Raw genomic sequence first — 21,595 nt, 5'->3', positions numbered from 1 at the left:
TAATGTCTGGATTCCTGTTTTGTTTTTCCTGAAGGGGATTAATGGTGCTCTGATGCTTCCTGTGTTCTTCCTAATCTGTTTATTGCTTTGGGGCCAAGATTAATTTCTGAATGTACAGTCAGGTCTCTGATCCCACCCCTCAGCAGAGATGACTATCTTCAGGTTACCAATGTTCACTTTCTCTCTTATAAATGTTAGTTATGATAATAATAGCCATTATAATTATTGCATGCTCCACGTCAACAGACTTTTATCTGTCCTCTATCTCCTTAACCTCTGTATAGCTTTTGACACTGGTGACCATTTCCTTCATGCTTTATTTTCCATTGCCTTACGTAGTACTGTCCTTTTCTGGTTTTCCTCAGTTTCCTTTGCTGGTTCATTATCCTTTCTTTTACCTCCCACCACGGATGTCTCTTGAGGCTTCGTCCTGGGTCCTCCACTCTTTTTTCTGTACATTACCTCCTTTGGTGATCTAACTCAGTTGCAATGGGTTCAGTTATGGTCTCATGTAGTGCACTCCCAAATGAATAGAGCTGGCCCTAATTTTTCTGTAGAATTCCATGTCTACGCTGTCAGCTGGCTCCTGGAAATCCTTCCCTCCATGTCCTGTCCCATTGCTCAGATTCAGCATGTCCAAAATGAAAGTCATCATCTTTCTCCCTAAACATTCCCTTCTCTCAGACTTTTCTGTTTCTGTCCTGGTCATCACCATTCCTTGAGTCACCCAGGTTCCCAACTTTCTTTATTTTCTCCTCCTTATATCTATTTGGTTGCCATGTTTTGTCGACTCCATTTTCACAACATTTCTTGCTTCCAGCCTTTTCTCCACACTCGCTGACCCACAACCCTACTATGTGCCTCATTACCTTTTGCTTGGACTACTGATGTCTTTACTTCTAGTCTTTCTACTCTCTCATCCATTCTCTGATCTTTCTAAGGCACAGATCTGACCAAGTTATTGCACCACTCAAAAATCATCAAGGGCTCCCTACTGCCTCTAGGATAAAATATTAACTCCTCAGCTTAGCTAGTATTTAAGATGCTTTACAACTATGGTGATAAGACTTAGAATGAAAGAAAATTTGAGTTCAAATTCTGCCTCAGACATTTTCTAGTTATGTGACCTTGGGCAAGTCACTTTTCTTAGCTGTAAAATGGGGCTATTCTAGCACCCATCTCATATGGTTGCTGTGGGAATTAATTGAGACTGCATACATAACCCTTTGTCAGGCTTAAAGCACAACGTAAGTGCTGATCATTGTCCTTTCCGCACTCTTGTTTGAAGTAAACTGAACTTGCTTGCTGTTTTCTGAACTGAACATTCCATCTCTTGCCTCCATACACTTGTACAAGTTGACTCCCATGCTTGGAATGTACTCAGGGCTGTGCTGGTAAACATTTAACCAGGTCTCTGGGGGAAAAATGTACCTAGGATACACTTTTAAGTTAATCTCTACTATTAACATTTTCTCCATAATTTTCTTAAGTCTAGACATTCAACCAAACAGTAAGTCAAGCTCAAATGTGTAGTGTTTGCAGATTTCCAAGGCGTAAATGCTCACGCTGAAAATTTAACTATTGGCTCTTGCAAGCTGGTACGAGCAGGCTCCCACACACCACTGAACATATTTCATTTTCATCTTCATTTCTTAAAATCATTACTTTAATTCAAGGTTCACTCAGAAACCACCTTGTCTTTGAAGTCTCTCCTTATTCTTTCCCCTATTTCCTTCCAGTTTATCTATCTATCTATCTATCTATCTATCTATCTATCTATCTATCTAGATATCGTTTTATGTATATAGTTTTATATAGTTACATATAATGATATATATATAGTTACGTTATAACCTCCTCCCTCAAATTATCCTAAATTTAATCATGCATGTATTCATTTCCTCCTAAGAGAATATAAGTTTCTTGTTTCTGTCTCTGTGTCCAAAGCTTCTAGCATAGTCAGTGCTTTACCCACAGTGCACTTGAATAAATGTTTGTTGGGTGGAATTGAACTGAGAGACTGGTTCCACTGGATCATTTTGGGTTTGATGGTGAGATACTTGGCCTGGGAGTCAGGAACTCTGGGTGCTAGTCCTGACCAACACACTGACTTGCCCTGCGACTTTGAATAAGTCATAATTTTCATGTTAGAACTGGAAAGGACCTCAGAGATCAGCTGGTTCTCCCTCTGTGCCTTGATCTCTGTGTCTGATGAGCACCAATTCCCTTCATGGCTAAGCATGCAAAGCTGACTTTAAGTGCCTGGTCCTCAACTTTCAGCTTTCTCTTCCAGAAAAGGGGAGGGGGTGGTTAGGAGGCTTGATCTCAGAGACACTGTTCAGGTCCAATGTGCTCTGTCTGTAAGTTCCAGCCTGGCCATGTGGTCACTGTATGACCTTGGGCACATTATCAAGCTTATCTGACTTGGATCTCTTCCCCAGTAAAAATGGGGATGGTGATAGCTTGCTCTGCCTACCTCATGAGGCTGTTGTGAGGATTTAATGAATTAATGGATGTTCCATGAATGTTCTTTCAAAATGTGAGCTATTTTTGATCCCCTTGGAGCTGTAATGCCAAGTTTGACGTCTGTCTTATTCTTTACTATCAGGATGGCATTTGTTTGTGTCATTCTCAGTGGGCGCGGGTTGCTTCTGTGTGTAACTGTACATCTTGGAACTGTTGGATCCCCTTTGCATTTGTTCTCCTGGGCAGGGGGAGGGGAAGATTTCAGAACAAAAAGCTATTGGGTCCCATGGGAACCCCATCTACAGGGCTGCCTTGCCAGCCATGGTGCCAGCACAGAAGCATCCTCTGCAGATTAATCTTGGTCCTTTTCTGGAATACCTTCCACCTCCCAGGGAAATCCCCCTTTTCTCCATCCTTCAACATCAGGATCTCTTCAGTCCTATCCTTCTCCATTTTCTGTTTCTCTCTTTTGTTCTGTCCCATGCTTTTAGGCAACTAGGTGGCTCAGGGGATAGAGTGTTGGACTTGGAGTCATGAAGATCAGAGTTAAAATTCTGTCTTGGGCGCTTATTAGCTGTGTGGCTCTGGACAACTTCTCTTGGCTTCATTTTCACCACTTGTAAAAGGGATATGTATATGCGTGTGCGTGTGTGTATCATTTACTTCACAGAGTTGTTATGAAGATCCAATGAGGTAAAATAAATATGTCGTTATATAAATGTTACTTATCATTATAGTTGTTATTATTTCGGCATTCTCCTAGGATCATAGATTTAGAACTGGAAGGTATCCTAAGGTCATCTGGTCTGACCCTTTCATTTTACAGATGAGTAAACTGAGGTCTGGAAAGGGTAACTTGTGTAAAGTCATCCAGGGTAGTGACTGATGGAGCTGGGATCCAAACCTAGCTCCTCCTTAGACTCCAGAGGCAGTGGGCTCCAATCACCACACCAGGTTGCCTCCTATATTGTCTTTAACTCTTCAAGAGTTTGTATCTGTGTGGGTGTTCCTTCTACCAGAGTGGACCTCACCCCTTCTGCCTCTTAGTGGACAGTTTTGTGAAAAGCTGTGGAAAACCTTTTGTTGATGAATCTCTCCATACTTAACTAGGCTGGCCCTTAAACAAAAGATGACCATTTCCTCACCTGGTTGGTACTCTTGAGGGTTTTCCAGATTGTTTTAGAACCTGTTAAAGCTGGTGATATGTTGGTATAGGCTCTTAGAATTTTCATTGTTATCTCTCAGATTCACCAAATTGGAGTCTCAGAGGAAGATATTAGTGAAGGGTCTTAGATACACAATAATGTCTCTTTATTCAGATAGCCAGCCCTACTTGTGTGGCATAGATTTCAGGGAGTAGGTTAGAAACTCTGCCTTTATCCTGGCAGTCCGTATTCCACACTATTTACTAAATCCTAGTGCCTGAGAAGCAGGTAATTTGGGAGAGGGAGGGAAGGAAGGAGGGAGAGAGGAAGACAGAGAGAGAGAGAGAGAGAGAGAGAGAGAGAGAGAGAAAGAGAGAAATTACAAATAGATATGGATTTCCAGTTTTCAGATTGATCAGAGAACTTCATATGCCTTGTGTAAAGTTCTATTGTAACACGAAAGGTCTAGGAGCACTTTGAATTTTTTTCTTATGTTCATATTTCACCACCTGGGAATTTAGGAGCACATACACATACCCTTACGCATGCTGAGAGACATTCAGAAAAATCCTATTCCAAAAATTACAGAGGAATGTTTTTAGAAAGATGAAGGAAATTTAGATGGAAATCCTAGAATGAAGCCATTTATCCCAAAGATTCACGTGAAAAGTAAAGGCAGAAAAATCCTCAGTCTTTCTATTCCAGTGAATCCTGTGCTCTCTTTTGCTCCCTTCCTTATCCCTTCCTTCCCTTTCTTTTCCTTTTTTCCTACCCTCTCTCTTTCCATCTCTTCTTTTTCTCCTACTTTGTCTTTCTGTATCACCTGAAGTGGATGATACTGATGGGTCCTGGTTCCATCAGTTACCCTTCCTTAAGCTAGGTAATTTACTTTTCACAGCTATTCCAAAGGAAGAGAAAAGAGATGTTAAGAGGATTTTACTGAGCCAGTCTCTAACCTGAGAGTGATGAAACAGCAGGCCAGAGACAAAGTGCCAGTAATCAGGTAACTGCTTAATTAATTAGTTTCATTATGAAGAACAGATTTGCAAATAGGGAATCCTCTTGATCAGAATTCCACCTTGCTGAAGTGAAGACAGAGATTATATCCATAAATCACAAGCGGGAAGGGAGGGGAAAAGGTAAATTATAAACAATCTTTTCCCAAAGCCGGCGTGGTTTCCCATGACAAACCCAGAAATGGAAGACAATTCAACAATTCTGGAGTCCACTATTACTCAAGTGCTAGCTAGTCCTTATTTTGTGGGTCACAGAACTGGAGTTCTGTGATGGGAACAGGTTCTACAGTCTTTGATTCACTTCACTTAAAGTATACAGGCAGAGATTTTTATGTTGTCAAGATTTGATGGATCATTTTAAAGTGAATTGTGAGCTTCTGACTCACAAGCTAGAAAAGGCAGCTCTGAAAAGTCTAATCTATTAGTATATTCATTTCACATGTTGGTTAATATGAAAAATCATAATTCCCTTCTCAGAGAGAATGGGGGAAATACTCCAACCTTTCTTCCCCTAGTGAAAACATTTGCAGCCCCTGAAAATTGTACCAGATATTGTAGAGTAATGTTTATATGTAGGGAATTCCCATACAACATATCTTCAGGTTCCCAATAATTTCCTTACCCTTGTTCCCAATTTATAGCATGTTGTCCTGTGCCAGTAGGCATCCATATATGCTATTATACTATGACATTTTAATTTATTACTCCTGTGACAATGTGTAATACTGGTCCCAGGCAGATAGTCTGAGAGCTACAACTGTGATTTGCTACTGTCTTTAAGTACATTAGTAGACATCCCAAGATCGGGGCCAATGGATGACTGAAGGATATCAAGGCTGTCTGCTTCTTCATATCGGGAGGTGCCATGTATTGGTTCTGCCTCTGAGATTTCCAGTGGATAAACAGCAGGCAAGATGAGGGTTACATATTTATATATTTAGAAAGCATCTTAGAGATTATATATTTAGAAGGTATCTTAGAATCTAACCTCATTCTTTTAAATAGGAGGCAGCTGAAGCTCTTACTACATATATGGCCTGGGGAAAATCACTTACCCTCTCTGGGGTTCTGTTTCCTTATCTGTAAAATGAGGAGATTGTGCTAGATGGCTTCTGAGGTCCCTTCTAGCTGGCAATCATTTCATTTAAATTTAGCAAATATATATTCTGGGCAGCTAAGTGGTGCAGTGGATAGAGTCCTGGGCCTGAAGTCAAGACTCATCTTCCTGAGTTCAAATCCAGCCTCAGACACTTACTATCTGTGTGACCCTGGGCAAGTCACTTAATTCTGGTTGTCTTAGTTCCTCATCCTTAAAACTGGAGAAGGAAATGGTAGACTCTAGTATCTCTGCCCATTGCTTTTCTAGGAGAAAACTAGACCCCCAGGCCAGCCAGGCTGCCCTCTGTAAGTAACACAAAAGACTTACCTGAAAACCCTGCTGTCTGTGGGAGGCACTTAATTAGGCCCTTGAAGGCCTGGTTTTATTTTCCATTCAAATGATTTCCAAAGGGATAGAGACTGAGTTGCCATTTCTGAACCTTCCTTCTGTCCCTTTCACACTTACAATTCTTCTGGTAAGCTCTTTGTGGGTGAGATCATTGAGGGATGGCTTAGTCTTTCTGCAGATCTCTGATGGAAATGACTAAACCCCTTCTCTTCAGCAGCATCATGATAAAAGGCAGTTGGTTGCACTGGAAAATCTGTGAGCTTTGGAGTCACAGGGCCTGCATTTAAAACATGACCTTTCCAATTACTAGCTGTGTGATCTTGGGCCCAGCCTCACTGTCAATAAAATTGGGCCAGGTGACCTTTAAGTAGCTTCTAGCTATAATCCTGTGATCTTTTCCACCCTCTTTATGTAGTTTTATCCACCACCTTTTCCCCACTCCACTTAGGTTGTAGTTGGCAACCTGACATAAAAGTTGTCCCTAGAAACAGCTGGGTGGTGCAGCGTATAGAGTGCTGGGTTTGGAGTCAGCAGTTCAAATCCAGCCGCAGACACTAGCTGTGTGACTCTGGGCAAGCCATTTAACCTGTCTGCCTCAGTTTCCTCAGCTGTAAAATGGGAATAATAAAAGCACCAATCTTGAGGATTGTTGTGAATATTAAATGAGATATATTTGTAAAGTGCTTAGTATGGTACCTGGTTCCCTTCTTTCTTAATATCTCTGTACCCCCAGGGGGATTATCCATTGCCCTCAAGCTTTCATACACTGTTAAAATCTATTAAGATTTTCCATTTTCATCATATCAAATGCCTGCTCTTTGCAGCTCTCTAGAAGTCTTTTTTTTTTCTGCATCTGTTACTGATACCATCTCAGTAACATATGCCGGCTCTAGTTTAAATTTATCTTCTGTCTCTTGGGAAACAGTATCTTTTGAGAGGTGGCGGACTGTGGGTATGGAATATTGTGTACTTTGTGAGATGGAGTTAATGGGTTGGTTTTCAGTCATTGTTCTGTTTCTTTTTTACAAGGGAAAGGTCCCTCTGAATTGTGTGTGTGTGTGTGTGTGTGTGTGTGTATGTGTGTGTGTTGGAGGTGTGTACATCCAGAAAGGATTATGTGAAACTAAGAGGAATCAGTAAAGCTTAATAGGAAGCAGCAGCAACTGCACAACCCAGGCATCTTCTCAGAAAACAGCGACTCTCCCAGCAGACTTTCCTTAGTTGAAATAACTCTAGCAGCACCAGGCGAAGAATCTCTGCCCTTTCTTCGTTAGCATCCTACCTGCGGCCAGACCCCAAGGACTGAGAAGACATGTCCTTTGCTCACCCTCATTCCATCATGCACTGTAGAACAAAGCTCACTGGGCATGCTGCCTACCCCGGGGCTTGCAACAGGCAAGAGCCAGATATGCTCAGATGTAATCCTTATTTTTCTAGGGATACCCAGGGATGCCGTGGGCGATTTTCTCGCTCTCTTCTGTTTTCTGGACTCTTCTCATCCCTAGGACACCCAGGAATATGTATCACACACACTCCTAGAATACTGACACCTACTTCCCATTTGCAGTCATGTTATTCACAGTCTTACAGAGGAAAGTTGTATTTAAGTGAGGGAAACTTAAAAAAAAATCCTAGAATGAGAAGCTGTTAGTTCCAAAGAAATCTGTGTATCCCTAAGAGCCCTTGTTAGTCTTGAGAATGAAGTCTCTGCTGCTGCTGGTGACCCCTATCTATCAATCCATTAAGCCTAGTTCTCTGGCTGCTCAGAGGTTATTAGAATGAAGACAGTATTTTTTTCTACTTATTTTCCCCAAATTTCCCCAAATGGTAGCGCATGGGAAGGTTCATGAGACTCTTGAGAGTGTGGATATGATGTAATGGGAAAGAAAGTCCATAGGCTTGGGTTCAACTCCATCTCTGATACTTACTAGATGTGCAGCTCTGGGTGAGTCACTTAACCTCTTGGGTAAGCCTCAGTTTTCTCATCTGTGAAATGGGGGGTGGATAATAATAAATATCATTTTTCTAAGGTTTTCAGATTTGTAAAACACCCGTTTGATACATACACCAACTCTGTGGGGCAGGTGCTTATATAATCCCCATTTTTAACAGATAAGGAAACTGAGACTAGGAGAGGTTAAGTATTTTGCTCAGTTGGTTGGTGGTTGTCCTTCGTCTTCAAAGAGGACCAAAATGACGTCCCCATTGTAGAGTGAAATTTCAGTGTGTTCGACTGTGGCTGATCAGACCAATATGAGCTCAGAATGCTCTACCACAGGTTGGGCACAGATAGTCCATGTGAGTATTTGGAGTAGATATCCCAAATCTGCACATCCTGCGATTACTTTGTGCTGTCTCAATTCTGCTTTACTCAAAGAGCACAGCACCTTTTCTTATGTGGGCACACCATGCTGAGCAATCCTACACCAGTGTCTCCCATGTTGCACAGTCAAATCCAAACTTCTTGAGAGAGACCTTGAGAGTGTCCTTGTATCCTTTCTTCTGGCCACCATGTGATCGCCTGCCCCATGCTAGTTCTCCATAAAATAGTCTTTTTGGCAAGCATACATTTTGCATTCGAACAACGTGGCGAGCCCATCGGAGTTGCGCTCTCTGAAGCATAGTGTGAATACTTGGCAGTTCAGCTCAAGCAAGGCCTTCAGTATCTGGTCCCTTATCCTGCCAGGTGATCCTTAGAATCAAATGGAAGCGATTCAGTAAATGTCTGAAGTAGAATGTAAACTCAGGTCTTTTCAGCTTTCAAGTCTAACGTGACTGGTGAAGACCAAGTGAGATAATATTTGTGGTTTGTAAAGTGCTTTACATTTTACAAAACTTTAACCATCATAGGAACACCAGTTATTGTGCAGAGTAACTGTAGAAAGCAGAATGTCTTTCCGGAACATCCCCTTCCTGGAATCATGCAGAACAACATATGCCATATGCTATTTTTATTATTGGGTAGCTAAGTGATAGAGTGGATGAAATATTGGGCCTGAAGTTAGGAAGACTAATTTTCTTGAGTTAAAATCCAGCCTCAAATACTTACTAGCTGTGTGACCTTGAGCAAGTCACTTCACCTTGCTTGCCTCAGTTTCCTCATCTGTAAAATGAACTGGAGAAGGAAATGGCAAATCACTTCAGTATCTTTGCCAAGAAAACCCCACATGGGGTCGTGAAGAGTCAGACAACTGAAATGACTAAAAAACAGCAACAGCAATGTTTTTATTTTTGATGATGTCATCTGTTGGGTGTAGATTGTGGGCGCTATTTCCCTTCTCCTCCAGTGGACACTGCTTGCTCACCCAAAGGCCATCTGATTCCCCTGTCCTGCTCAGATTTCTCCAAGTACCAGCCCCTCCCATCTGTGGGGATGGAATCCCTTCTTCTCCCGGTTATTCAGTGGGAATGGCAGAAGGGAAGCATGATCTCAAAGGCATTTTTCTTCAGCCAGTTGTGATAACTATCCCTGAAGAGCACATGTGTGGGCACACACGTCTTCACTTTTCTTGCTTTCCTTATTTCTCTTCCTCTTCCTTTCCTCTACCCCCTCCCACAATTACAGGTTGCAAAGGGAGGGGTAGGTACTGAGAAAGTGGCAGTTGTGACTTCGGTCTGTTTCCACAAGGACTCTTAGTCTGTTAGTCATCTGATAAGAAGCTGGTTCTGTACCCACTCCCTCTCTGACTGCTAGCATGCTGCCCACAGTGGCAGAAGCAGATGCTTGAGTACATCTTAGAACCTGAAGTTCTGATGAGTCCTTTTGTCTGAGACTTGAGAAAGCTTGGTTTTGCATAATCAATCATCGTGATCAAACTCTATATATTTATTTGGATTTTATTAGTTTTGTGTTTATTAGGTTTAGCTTAACACATTTTCACTCCACTAGATTTGGAGTCAGAAACTGGGTTCAAATCCACTACATCCTTAACACATGCCAGGCATTGTGCTGAGTGCTGGGAAGCAAACACAAAAAGTAATACAGCCCCTGCCCTCCTGGAGCTTACGTTCTGATGGGAAAGACAAGAAGTCTGGGGTAGTGGTGAAAAGGAGGGCCTTTGTTTTTGTCTGGCAAGTCTTAGGGATGATGAGTGAACAGTTGGTTGTATGATTGGTCTTTTGTCCTTTCAAAGAATAGTGCTGTTGATCTGGTTACTTTTCCCAGATATAGAGCTGGAAAGCAGTGGTGGTAGGGGGTTGTGGAGGATTGGAGATGGAGGCTGGAGCTCAGAAGCATAGTTTCATGAAGATATTGGGAGAGCAGCACCTAGATATGGGGCTGGCCAATCAGAAATTCAAGATCCTAGGATGGAAATTAGAGTATTGGTTCTTCTACCTATTATCTCTGTGATGTTTAGAAAACCATTTAACTCCTGTAGGGCTCAGTTTCCCCATTTGTAAAATGTGGGATTGGAGTGAATGATCTTCAAGGTCTCCATTCATGCTCCTGTCTTCTAAGAGGAATCATCTTTGCAGCGTTCCTAGACCTTGGCTCACATTTATATGGTGTTATGAGAGCTTGACACAGTTGCTAAAGAGAACAGATGTGCCTAACCAACACACCTGTAGGGTAAATACCTTGCAGGGGAACAGCAGTTTTACACTAACCAGCAACAACAACAATAATAATATTCTAGTTTCTTTTGCTCATAGTATTGTTGTAAGGAAAACACTAGGTAAATATGAGCCATGGACACATTTCTTTGTTATTCAAAGGAGCCATGACTTTGGCAGCATGGGAGAACAGGAGGCCCACTGGCAACTTTTCCAACGTTTGTTAAGCTCCTACAGTGCATACTCATAGATGTAGATTAAAAATGATGCCATTTCTTCTCTGGAAGAGTTTGTAGTACAGTGAGGGATAGGACGTGTACAGGTGTGATACAAAGTAAGAAGAAATAGAGGCAAAGGGGAGATCCGGACAAATTGGGAGAAATTTGGGGTTGTGTTGGAGTGGCGGCACGGGAGACCTTGTGACCAAGGTGAGCTGGATTTGGAAGGGAGGAACTTCATTCTGTTGCAAGTATGCACAGTAAGAACAAAGACAAAGATGGGAGAGGGCAAGATGAGTATGAGGAATGAGGAAGAGTTCAATTTGTTTGGAATGTAGAAACCTTTCTTCTAGCTCTTCAGCCAACCACAAAGCTTTTCGTCATCAGCCTCTCTCATGGCGCCAGTCACACTTGGTCCCAAAGTGGATGTCCAGAGTCCCACATGTTGGATTGTCAGTAGGCTGATAACACTTTACATAGTCCAGATAAGGTACTAGGAAAGGAAAATCCACACATGTTCTAAGGGCTGGGCCCTCACGCATTTACACACACACACACACACACACACACACACACACACACACACACACACACTAGTTGAAGGTAGACTAGAAGGCCTTGAATTATATACCTGAGATAATTTTGTAATATACTATTTGATATTCAAACAGCTATCTGTTAAGTAAATAAAGCATCAGATTTATGAATAAACTTTTCCAAAGAGCCCATCAGTAATGTCCTTGCTATGACCACTGGCCTCTGTCCCCTTAGACCTTCCACAAGCCTCCCCACATTTGAGGATGTTTCTACAGTAGCCCTGCCTGAACTGGATTCTCACTCTGGAAGCTTGAAGAGAGCTCAGAGGCCACTTAATTCTCGCCTGTCTTTTTAAAGATAAGAAAACAGTCCCAGAGAAGTCAAGTGATTTGTCCAAAAACAAGGCTCCCTGTACCGTGGATCAGGGAGCCTGGTACAGTTGTCCTTTCTCCAGCCTGCCTTGTTGAATGGTGCCTGGACTCGGTGCCCTCTGGGGAGCAGTCCACTGCCCCCAGACTATCCTGGCTCCTTTTGCCCTGCAGGGAGTGATGGGTTTTTCTCGGATGATGAGCCAGACCTGAACGTGCAGATCCTGACAGTGGGTCGGTCTGGCTCCAGTAGGAGCCTGTCAGAGGCAGCAGCTGCTGGAGGGCAGCATTCATCCAAGCAGGACCTCCGTACCACAATGCAAACGAAGGGTGAGTGGCCACTCTGGCAGCCAGGATTCAGTCAACTGATGAACATTCATTACCTACTATATGCCAGCCACAGTGCCATGTTCTGGGGAAACAGACAAAAAATGAGATAATCTCTGCCCTCAAAGAGCTTCAGCTTAGCTTGAATATGAGTGTCTGTGTACAGATATATAAAGATGTAAGGTAATTTTGGAGGTAAAGGGATTGAGCAGCTTTGTTGGGTGGGGGTAGGGATGGGACCAGGAGAGCCTTTACAAAAAAAGGTGATACTTGAGCTGAGCCTTGAAGGAAACTAGTGAGGTCGATGTGTATTCCAGACATGGGCTACCAAAGATACGGAGAAGAGGGAATGGAGTGCCCTATAGGAGGAACAGGAAGAAACTCAGTTAGTTTAGACTGTGATGTGTGTGACAAGGCAGGAAATGATGGTTGGAGCCAAATTTTCAAGGACTTTAAATGCTGAAGGCAGCTGTTTGTAGAGGACATTCCAAAAGTCTTTAAGGGATTAAAGCTTAACACTGAACTAAGACTTTTGGGACACTTTGTACTTAATCGTTGGGGATAATAGGGAGCCACTGAAGTTTATATAATGAGCAAGGGATTTACTTGCACTTAGTAAAAATCATTGTGTTAGCTTGCAGGGTAGAAGATAGGAGAGGGAATCGATGTGAGGTAGGAAGACCAATTAGGAGGTGATTAGTCTTGTCATGGGTGATGGCTCTGCAAGAAGAGATACTGTGGATATGGAAACAGTACTGTTCAACTCCCATCAGCCTCAGCAATGACACAATTAGGGCGTACAGGGGAGAAGCTGCTCTAATCAGCTGGCCACAGGGTGACAGAGATGGGCTGTTCATTAGGATGTGGGGTATGAGCAGGGGCTCATTGACCCTGCCCCCTTAGGGTCTATATCCTCGGTCAGTAGCATTCCTCCATATTGAGCCTCTTGTCCTCTTTCCTCCTATCCTCTTGGCTTTGATTCCATGAGGGATGGATGAGAGCCCACTTGGGACAGTGTCAGTGGTCCAGGAAGGAGATGATAGGAGAAGAGGTGGTCATTTGGAGTTAGACCTGGAAGAACCTAGCCATGGTGATTCCTGGAAAAATTCAGAACCCTTCTCAATAGCTTTCTCTAGCTCCCAGGCTCTATATCCACTGTAATGGAAGGAGGCCTAGGCTGGGAGTCAGGACACCTGGTGCTCACTCCAGGCTCTGTAGCCCACTGACCAGGGAACCTTGGCTAAGCCCCTAACTTTCTATGGACTTTAGTTTCCTCCTCTTTGAAATGAGGAAGTTGAATTAAGTGATCCCTAAGGGCTCTCTTAGCTCTGATGCTATTGTGATTCCATACTGGTTAAGGTTGCAGAACTGGACATTAACATTCTTTACCAGAGTCCCCACACCACCTGAGCAGGTGGAGGCCATTGGATTCATCCCTGGACCCTAGACTGCATTGAGCTGTGTTCCCTTCCCAGGGCACTAGCTCCTCCTTGGACCTGGCACAAGGGATCATAGGACCTCAGAGGCCAATTGGCCCAACCTTTCATCTTACAGATGAAGACTCAGGCTCAGGAAAGATGAGTGATTGATCTAAGGTCACACAGGGTTACTACCTCAGATGGCTCACAACCAAGGTGATAGATATTAGCAGATTGATCTTCTCTGATTCCAAAGCTAGTGTTCCCTCTAATGTACTGTATTCTTACCTGTAACTTTTGCCTTTTGTTACTTTCTAATCTCCCATGAGTTCTGCTCCCCTCCCCCTCAAACTCAAGGCCATAAGCCTCCCCATTTTCTGGGGTCCCTGAGCCCAGAGAGTCCCAGAGAGATCGGCCACTTCCAATCTCTTGTCCCCCTTCCTCCTTCCACTTTTCCTGCTGCCACTACCACAAGTGAACCCTTGAGTCTGGCCTCCATTTCCTTTCCCTTCTGTCCACATCTTTGTCCTCTATACCACAAGGGCAGATGTTCAAGGGCTGATTGAAAAGGGAAAAGACCAAGAATACAAGTATTACTGAACAAGTAAGTGTTCATACAAGAAAATCCCTCAGGCTTGGGCTAGATGGCTCTTTCCTTTGAATCTTTTACTCATGCTATAGGCCTATTGGCCTAGTATCATCCCTGGAGTACCCAGCTCCCTTGTGACTCCAGGAGGGGATGGCAGCATCTGTTCTGCTGGTTTGGAGGGTGGGATCCATCCACCTAGGCAGGCCATCCTTCCACAACCCCAGGATCACCCCTAGCCTCCTGGCTACATTACATGGCCGCCATCATTACTATGCAATCACCAAGCCAACTTGAGAGTTCCTCTACTTTGGCCTAGGGAACAGAGGCTAGAAAGATCCGTTCACCCTTAAAACCACCCCTCAGGCCCCTCCAATAACATGCACAGGTAAGCCCACCTGTTCCTTTTCTATTAGTTACCTGTTTGGCAAGTCGCTCAGTCTTGTCTAGGAGTCAGTTTCCTCCTCTGAAGAATGGGAGGTGGGCAGTGGTGGTATTTGGATTGAATAGCCTCTGAGGCCCCTTTCACCTGTAGATTTATGATCTTATGATCCCACCTGGGAGGCAGGAAATAAGTCAGAGACTGAAAAATTTGATTTATAATGGGTACTTAATAGAATGGATTCATAGGGTCATAAATTGAGGGCTGGAAGGGAACTCAGAAGCCACCTAGTTCAACTCTTATTTTATGGAGAAAGTGGATGCCTAAGGAAGCTAAGTGAATTGCCCACTGTCCCACTGGTAGTAGGCAATCAGAGGCAGGATATGAATCCAGGTCCTTCATCTAGAGCCAGTGCTATTTCCATTGTACTGGGCAGGCAATGGACCAAATTGGGGAAGAGCCTAGAATGCCTAGAGATGGACCTTTCTTCCTTCAAATCAAATCAGTCCACCCAACTCCACATTCCTTTTCACTGTGCCCTGTCCCTCTTTTGCAGGCATCTCCAGCAGCATGAACTTTGATGAAGAAGAGGAAGAAGATGAAGATGATGAAGAGGATAGCTCTAGCTCTTCTCAGTTAAACACGAATGCCCGACCAAGCTCCGCCACCAGCAAGAAGTCAAATAAGGTGGGGAGCCTTCAGTTACACTGATTTAGGTCATTAAAATGGTGGTAAGACATAGACAGAGTTTCTTTAACCATCATAAGGACGTTCAGACATCAGAGGCCAGGACACTTCAGGGGTAGCCAACAAGTATGGTGAATTGTGGTTGTGAATGTGGGGAATTAGGCTGAAGCTTAAATGCCAGGCTGAGGAATTTGAGTTTCTGTGAGTCACGGAAATGACTCATCTGAGGTTATAGCTGACCAAATGACTCACCTCCAGATAAGTGGATGGGGGAGTTTCCGATCCTGGAGATCCTTTTTAAAAAAATCATTTTTATTGATGTCATATTCCACTACCACTTCCATATTGAACCCTTCCTTTTGACAAAAATAGTTAAGCAAAATCCAAGTCTTTTTGGATTCTGTTTCTCTCATTCAGTGTTTTGTTTTGTTTTGTTTTTTTGATCATCCGTACATTTTATAAGCATTATTCAAGAGTCTGTGATCCATTGATTAAAAATGGTAAAGAGCGCAGAGTCAAGGACAAATCCCTGAGGCCTTTCACTAAAGATTCTTTTATAAGTTGATGACTGTTCTTTGGGTCTGGACATTTAACCAGTTTAAAATCATCTAATGTGCTGTCGTTTAACTCACATTTCCTCGAATTTCCTGCCAAAATAGAATGGGAGATTTTGTCAGATGCTTTGCTAAATTTAGACAAGCTGCATCTGTAACATTTCCCTGATCACTCTAGTGACCCTACCAAGAAAAGGATCTTATTCTGGCTTGAACATTTTTATTTAATGGGGCCATATTGGATTATGTAATCACTGCTTCCTTTTTGAGACCTTTATTAACCCTCCCTTTAAGCCTAGAGTTTTGCCAGGGATTAGATTCAAGCACACTGATCTGCAGTTTGCAGGTTCCAATTTCTTCCCTTTTTTTGAAAGCTGGGACATTTTTCCTTCTCTAGTCTCATGGTCCCTTTCCCAGTCCCTAACAGCCTTTTTGAAAAAATCACTGATAGGCTCATCCATTCCATCTGCTACCCTTAGCTCCTGAGGACGTAGTTCATCTGGACCAGGTGACTTGACCTTATCCAGGGCAGCCAGGTGCCTATGCTTAGTAAAGTTTGAACTTTCATTCTGTCATTGGCCCTTCACAATCTGGTACTTCATAGAATGGATTCCCCCCTTCTTTCTAGCCTTATTTCACATTACTTGAATTTTGCAAAGCTAGAATTAGCTCTGCAGTCTGAATATATTCTTACTTCTCTATCTGCTCACACTATTCCCTACACGTGGAATATCTTCCCTCCTATGTGGCTTATTGAATTCTTACCCATCCTTTACAGCCCAACTAAATTTCAGCCCTTCTTCCCCCCATAAAGCCTTCCGTGGTCTCTCCTAATGGCTAATGATCTTTATCCTCTGTCTTCACATGGCACTTGTTTCTTTTAATTTTCTAATATCATTTTCATGCAATATTGTGTATTATAATTATCTTGGTTTTCTTATTGCCCCATTTGAGGATAGAGACCTTGTCTCACCTAAATTTTGCCTCCCTCCCTGGGTCCCCAAGGTCCACACAGTTAGATTCTTAATAAATGTTTCTTGATTATGGTCTCCTTGCGCTTGGAGTCAGAGCCATTCTCAAATCCTGATGATTCTGACCCTGACTTGGTAGCCGTGTGGCCATGGGCAAGGCCCTTAATTTCTCTGAGCCCCAGTTTTCTCATTGTAAAATCTGGATGTGTTTTAGTACTTACCTCAGTGGGTTTCACGTAAGGCTCAAATGTACTTCGCATGCTTTAAAGCTCTGTGTAAATGTCATCCTCATCATTATTGGATGAATAAATGGAAGAGAGGATGAGAATAGCTTTAGGGGTCACCAGATTAAAGGGAAGTTTATTTTAGAATAGAGGAGACCAGAGAGGAAATGGAGCTCCTGGGGAGTGAGGGACTGTAAACAGTGTTGGTTTGGGAATTGGGAGACCTGAATTCAAATTCTAACCCCAACACATACTGACTGTGTGGCCACAGGTAAGTCAGTTTTCCCTCTCTGACCTCAGTTTCTTCATCTGTAAGATAAGGAAAACAGTGCCATTTATCTATCTGTCTGTCCATTCATCCATCCATCCATCCACCCACACATCCACCCATCTATCTATCTGTCTGTCTGTCTATCTATCTGTCTATATATTGGCTAGGTCTGCCTATCTCACCCAAGCTAGAAGGGTAGTGGTTACTGAGCGGCTTAACCCCACTGCTCATCAGCACAGAACTTTTAACTTTAAACATGCTGTTTTTCTGACCTGGGCTGGTTTGCCCCTTGTGAGGCCACCTGGTGGCCCCTGGCCCCTAATTGGAACCAGACTCAGCATGATCAGCTTTAGCCCCTCTTCAGTTTGGAATCCCCAAATCCAAGTAATCCAGCCACCTTTGCTTCCTTTGCTAGCCCAGACTGTAGGCATCATCACTCCCTGCCTCATAGGATGCTGAGAGGAAAGTGCCATAGGATCAGCTATTGTCATCATCACTATTCTTATCCCTTGAGTGGGGCAGGGTCGGTGGGACCAAGGTGCAAGGTGAAGGGGTCAGCCTTGGCAAAGAGGAAGGCCACGAGCAAAGGAGGAGGGAAGTGTCTGGGGAGAGGAGAGGTGTCCAGGGAACTTACTTTAGATGACTTTGATATTCTCAGGAGAGCAGGAGATAGGGCCTTCTGCCTGGGTGTGGAAATGGAGGTGGAGTGGAAGATGATGCAGGGAGAGACTTGAAAACTTGGCTCGTTCAGCAGCATCTCCCAGGGCCAGGCGCTGCTGGTGGCTTGTGCCCCAACCCTTCCTCATTTACTGTGCTGCCTATGCCTTCCAGGACACAGCCTCAGCCCCGAGCCCCTCGGCCCAAGCTCCGCTCATCGAGGTGGAGGACCTGGAGGAGTTTGCGCTCCGACCAGCTCCACAGGGCATCACCATCAAGTGCCGCATCACGCGGGATAAGAAGGGGATGGACCGAGGAATGTACCCCACCTACTATCTGCACATGGAACGGGAGGACGGGAAAAAGGTCATCCAACCGCTTCAGGCTTTGCTAGCCGTGTCCTGGGACTGAGACGCCATCAGACCCCCTCTCCCTTCACTCGGTGCCAGGAGACCATTATTTGTCCCTTCCTGGGGCCAAGGAACACTATCCCCTTTCTGCCCTTCATTTGATTTCTTGCTAGGGTCCAGAAATATCAGTCCCTCCTTTATGCTTTTCCTAGTTCTGGGGAACCATCAGTGGTCTTTTCCTCATTCTCATTCCCTTTTCCCTGGTCCACCACCCCATCTTTTCCATCCTAGGTTATTGAGGGTTAGGATACAAAGAATCCAGGAACTAGGATATAGGTGTTTCAGCTATGTGTTTACTTTCTCAGAAATCCCTTCCACGTTGTCCCTTTGCCTCATCACTCCACCGATACTGGTGTCTGTTTCTGAGCTGAGTACCTCTTTCCCTCATGCATTTCCTTCATTCCCAATCTCCAGATGGTCCAGCTCTTCACCCTCATTCTCATAAAGCAGGAGGTTTTCTGCCTCTGGAGAGAGCAGTGGGATATCTCCATTTCCCTTGTCTCAGATGTGGGCCCCCAACCCAGAATAGCCAGTGCAGCATCTCTGCCTAGGTGCAGGCCCATATGCAAGCGTGAGCATGGGTTGGGGAGTGTGTTGTGGTCCACAGCTCTCACGCACACAGGGATGTCCATATGTGCACCAGGCACTGGCACAGTTGGGGTAGGGGATGGATCATTATCTTGTGCTCTAGGTATTCCTCCTGGCTGGAAGGAAGAGGAAGAGGAGCAAAACATCTAATTACCTCATCTCTGTGGACCCGACGGACTTATCCCGAGGAGGAGAAAGCTTTGTGGGGAAGCTCCGGTAATGCTAGGGCCCTAAAGGGAACACTACTGACCCCGCTGGCCACACTGGGACTAGCCTGGGCCCCTCCGCTTTGTCCTGTGGGAAACCTCTTTGTCTTGACAGGTTCTCCGCTCTATGTCTGTGTCTACTCTGTGTCTGCAAACAAACCTTTCCTCTAAATCATACAGCTTAGAATGTCAGAATTGGGAGGGACCTTGGAGTTCTGTATACTAACAAAATTATAGGGCCAGTCCAAAAGAAAACATCTTCTAGGATCTGGAGGAAGAAAGTGTTTTGTGAACCCTAGAGCATGGTAGAAATGCAAGCCAGCCTAAATGGTGGCACATGATAAACGTTAGTTTTTTATATGTGTATGTTTGTGCTGCTAAGTGTTGAGCTCCCCAAGGGCAGAAACTTTTTATTCATCCTTGTTTCTTATTATCATCCCTACTTTCCCAGTGAGCAAACTGAGCTTCAATAATGGTTAAAAGACTTGCTCAAGATCCCTTAGTAAGTGGCAAAGCCAGGATTTGAATCCAGGTCTTCTGACACCACTAAATGGCACTTGCCGAAGGACTCATAATGAATTAGTGATGAAATTAGGACTCCATCCTTCATCCTCCTCTTCCCTCACCTAACCCCTAAGTTATATCACCTACTATGAAAAAGGCTTGCTCTGGGATCTTAGGAGGCTTGACTTACAGTCATTCTTACCAAAGGTTAGGCCCTCGGTGTATCCCCTGTCTGCTGGAGCCCAAAGGCCTTGTTCCAGGAGGCTTTAATTAACTATCAGGTAGCAGAAACCTGCTCATATCATGTGGTCTGTCCTGCCTGGCAGAAATCTTGAGCCTGGCTCTTTGGCCAAAGAGAAGGATGAGCTCCATGTTCATCCTAGTTAGATGTTAGGCTCCTAAAGTCACATAGTACAGCTCTCTTGTTTTCTTCATCAGTAAAATAGTGAGCTTAAATGACTTGTCCAGCATTGCAGGAGTAGTAAGGTACAGATATAGAATTTGGATCTGGGTCCTCCCAGCACCAAATCCAGCACTCTTTCTGTTTTATCCATGATGGTGGTGGAGATTCAGGAGACCCAGTTTCTACTCCTGACTCTGACATCAATTTGCTGTGTGACCTTGGGTAAATTGCCTCTTCTATTAGGGCATGTTTCCTTTTCCGTGAAATGAGGGGTTTGGGTACCTATGGGATCATATACAAGTCATTTAACTTCCCTGGGCCTCAGTTTCCTCATCTGTAAAATAGGAGGGTTGGTCTAGATTGCCTCTGAGGTTTCCTCCAATTCCAGATGTAGGATCCTTTAATCATATGTGGAGATCCAAGACCTTTTTTGTTTAATGTCAGAAGTTGATCTTCATCCTTGAAAAGGTTGGGAACCACTGTACTAGTTTTTCAGAACCCTCCCAGCTCTGACATTCAGTGTTCTTAGGTCTCTCTTGGTTCTGATACCCTGTGTTCTGTCTTTGAAGATACTTTCTAGGTCTGTGTTGTTTTAAGGTCCTTTCTAAAGCAAACATTCTGTTCTTTGATCTAAGTTACTTTCAAGGGCTAACATTTAATGCTTTAAAAGTTCTCAAATTTCCCATTTTCCCCAGTGCTGACATCTATTGCTCTCTGGCCTCTAGGTCAAACCTCATGGGAACAAAGTTCACCGTGTATAACAATGGAGTCAACCCAATGAAGACGTCATCATCCAATCTGGAAGGTGCAAATATAAGGCAGGAGCTGGCAGCCATTTGCTATGTGAGTTGTGAGGGTGTGGGGGAAGATAGGGGGTCCAGGCCAGAGACCTTATCCAAACCAAGCTTGTTTGCTGTTTGCTTGGGGCTCAAATTTATTGGCCATCCATCCATCCATCCATTCATTCTGTTGACCGCAACTGGGAGTCGTCATCATAGAGATGATAATTAAGTCGATGAGAGATGATGAGATTACTGGGAGAAAAGGAAAGAGAGCTCAGGACAGAACCTTGGGGTGCACTTGTAGTTAGGAGGGCAGGGTATGGATGATTATCCATCAGAAGAGACTGAGACAGAGAAGTCAGACAGAAAGAAAACCAGGCAAGCAACTGTCATGAAAACTCAGGAGAGAATATCCAAGAGAAAGTGGTCAGCAGTGTCTAGTGCTGCAGAGAAGTCAAGAAGGATGAAGATGGAGATGAAGGCATTAGATTTGACAATTGACCACACTGGAAATTTTGGGACGAGCAGTTTCATTTGCAGGATGAGGTTGGAATTCAGATTGCAGAGGGTTTAAAAGTGAGTGAGAGAACAGGGAGAGGAAACAGTGAATTTAAGTATCTTTTTCTGGGAGTGGTTATGAAAGGGGAGAAACCTCTGTTTCAATGAATTTTTCTTCCAGTCTCTGAGATTTTCTAAGCAAAACATCATAACATCTGTATATAGAGATAATTTTCTTCCTCTTTGCCTATGCTTATTCCCTCAATTTTTTTCTTTTCTTATTGCTACTTTTAGAATGGTGTCAAATAATAGCAGTGACATGGACATCCTTGTTTTGCTTCAGATTTTTTTTTTGGAAAAGTGTCTAATGTGCCTT

General features: G+C 43.7%; 2 protein-coding genes across 5 annotated transcripts in view; one reads left to right on the top strand and one right to left on the bottom strand.

Annotated features, from left to right (window-relative positions):
* The window catches only part of RIC3 (RIC3 acetylcholine receptor chaperone), a 92,630-nt gene that overhangs the window by 11,936 nt on the left and 59,099 nt on the right, over positions 1–21,595 (bottom strand). The gene's annotated exons all lie outside the window — the stretch shown is intronic.
* The window catches only part of TUB (TUB bipartite transcription factor), a 137,588-nt gene that overhangs the window by 101,574 nt on the left and 14,419 nt on the right, over positions 1–21,595 (top strand). For 3 of the 4 annotated variants that reach the window (XM_072619524.1, XM_072619526.1, XM_072619523.1), the window contains exons 5-9: positions 11,926–12,081; positions 15,021–15,151; positions 18,003–18,194; positions 18,930–19,042; positions 20,665–20,782. In XM_072619524.1, the coding sequence (XP_072475625.1) occupies positions 11,926–12,081; positions 15,021–15,151; positions 18,003–18,194; positions 18,930–19,042; positions 20,665–20,782 (710 nt within the window). The remainder of the gene's footprint in view (positions 1–11,925; positions 12,082–15,020; positions 15,152–18,002; positions 18,195–18,929; positions 19,043–20,664; positions 20,783–21,595) is intronic. The other variant, XM_072619527.1, reaches the window with a different exon arrangement.

Source organism: Notamacropus eugenii, chromosome 6 (genome assembly GCF_028372415.1).
Source record: "Notamacropus eugenii isolate mMacEug1 chromosome 6, mMacEug1.pri_v2, whole genome shotgun sequence".
In the NCBI taxonomy this organism is placed as follows: Eukaryota; Metazoa; Chordata; class Mammalia; order Diprotodontia; family Macropodidae; genus Notamacropus; species Notamacropus eugenii.
This window is presented reverse-complemented; position numbering and strand designations above follow the sequence as displayed.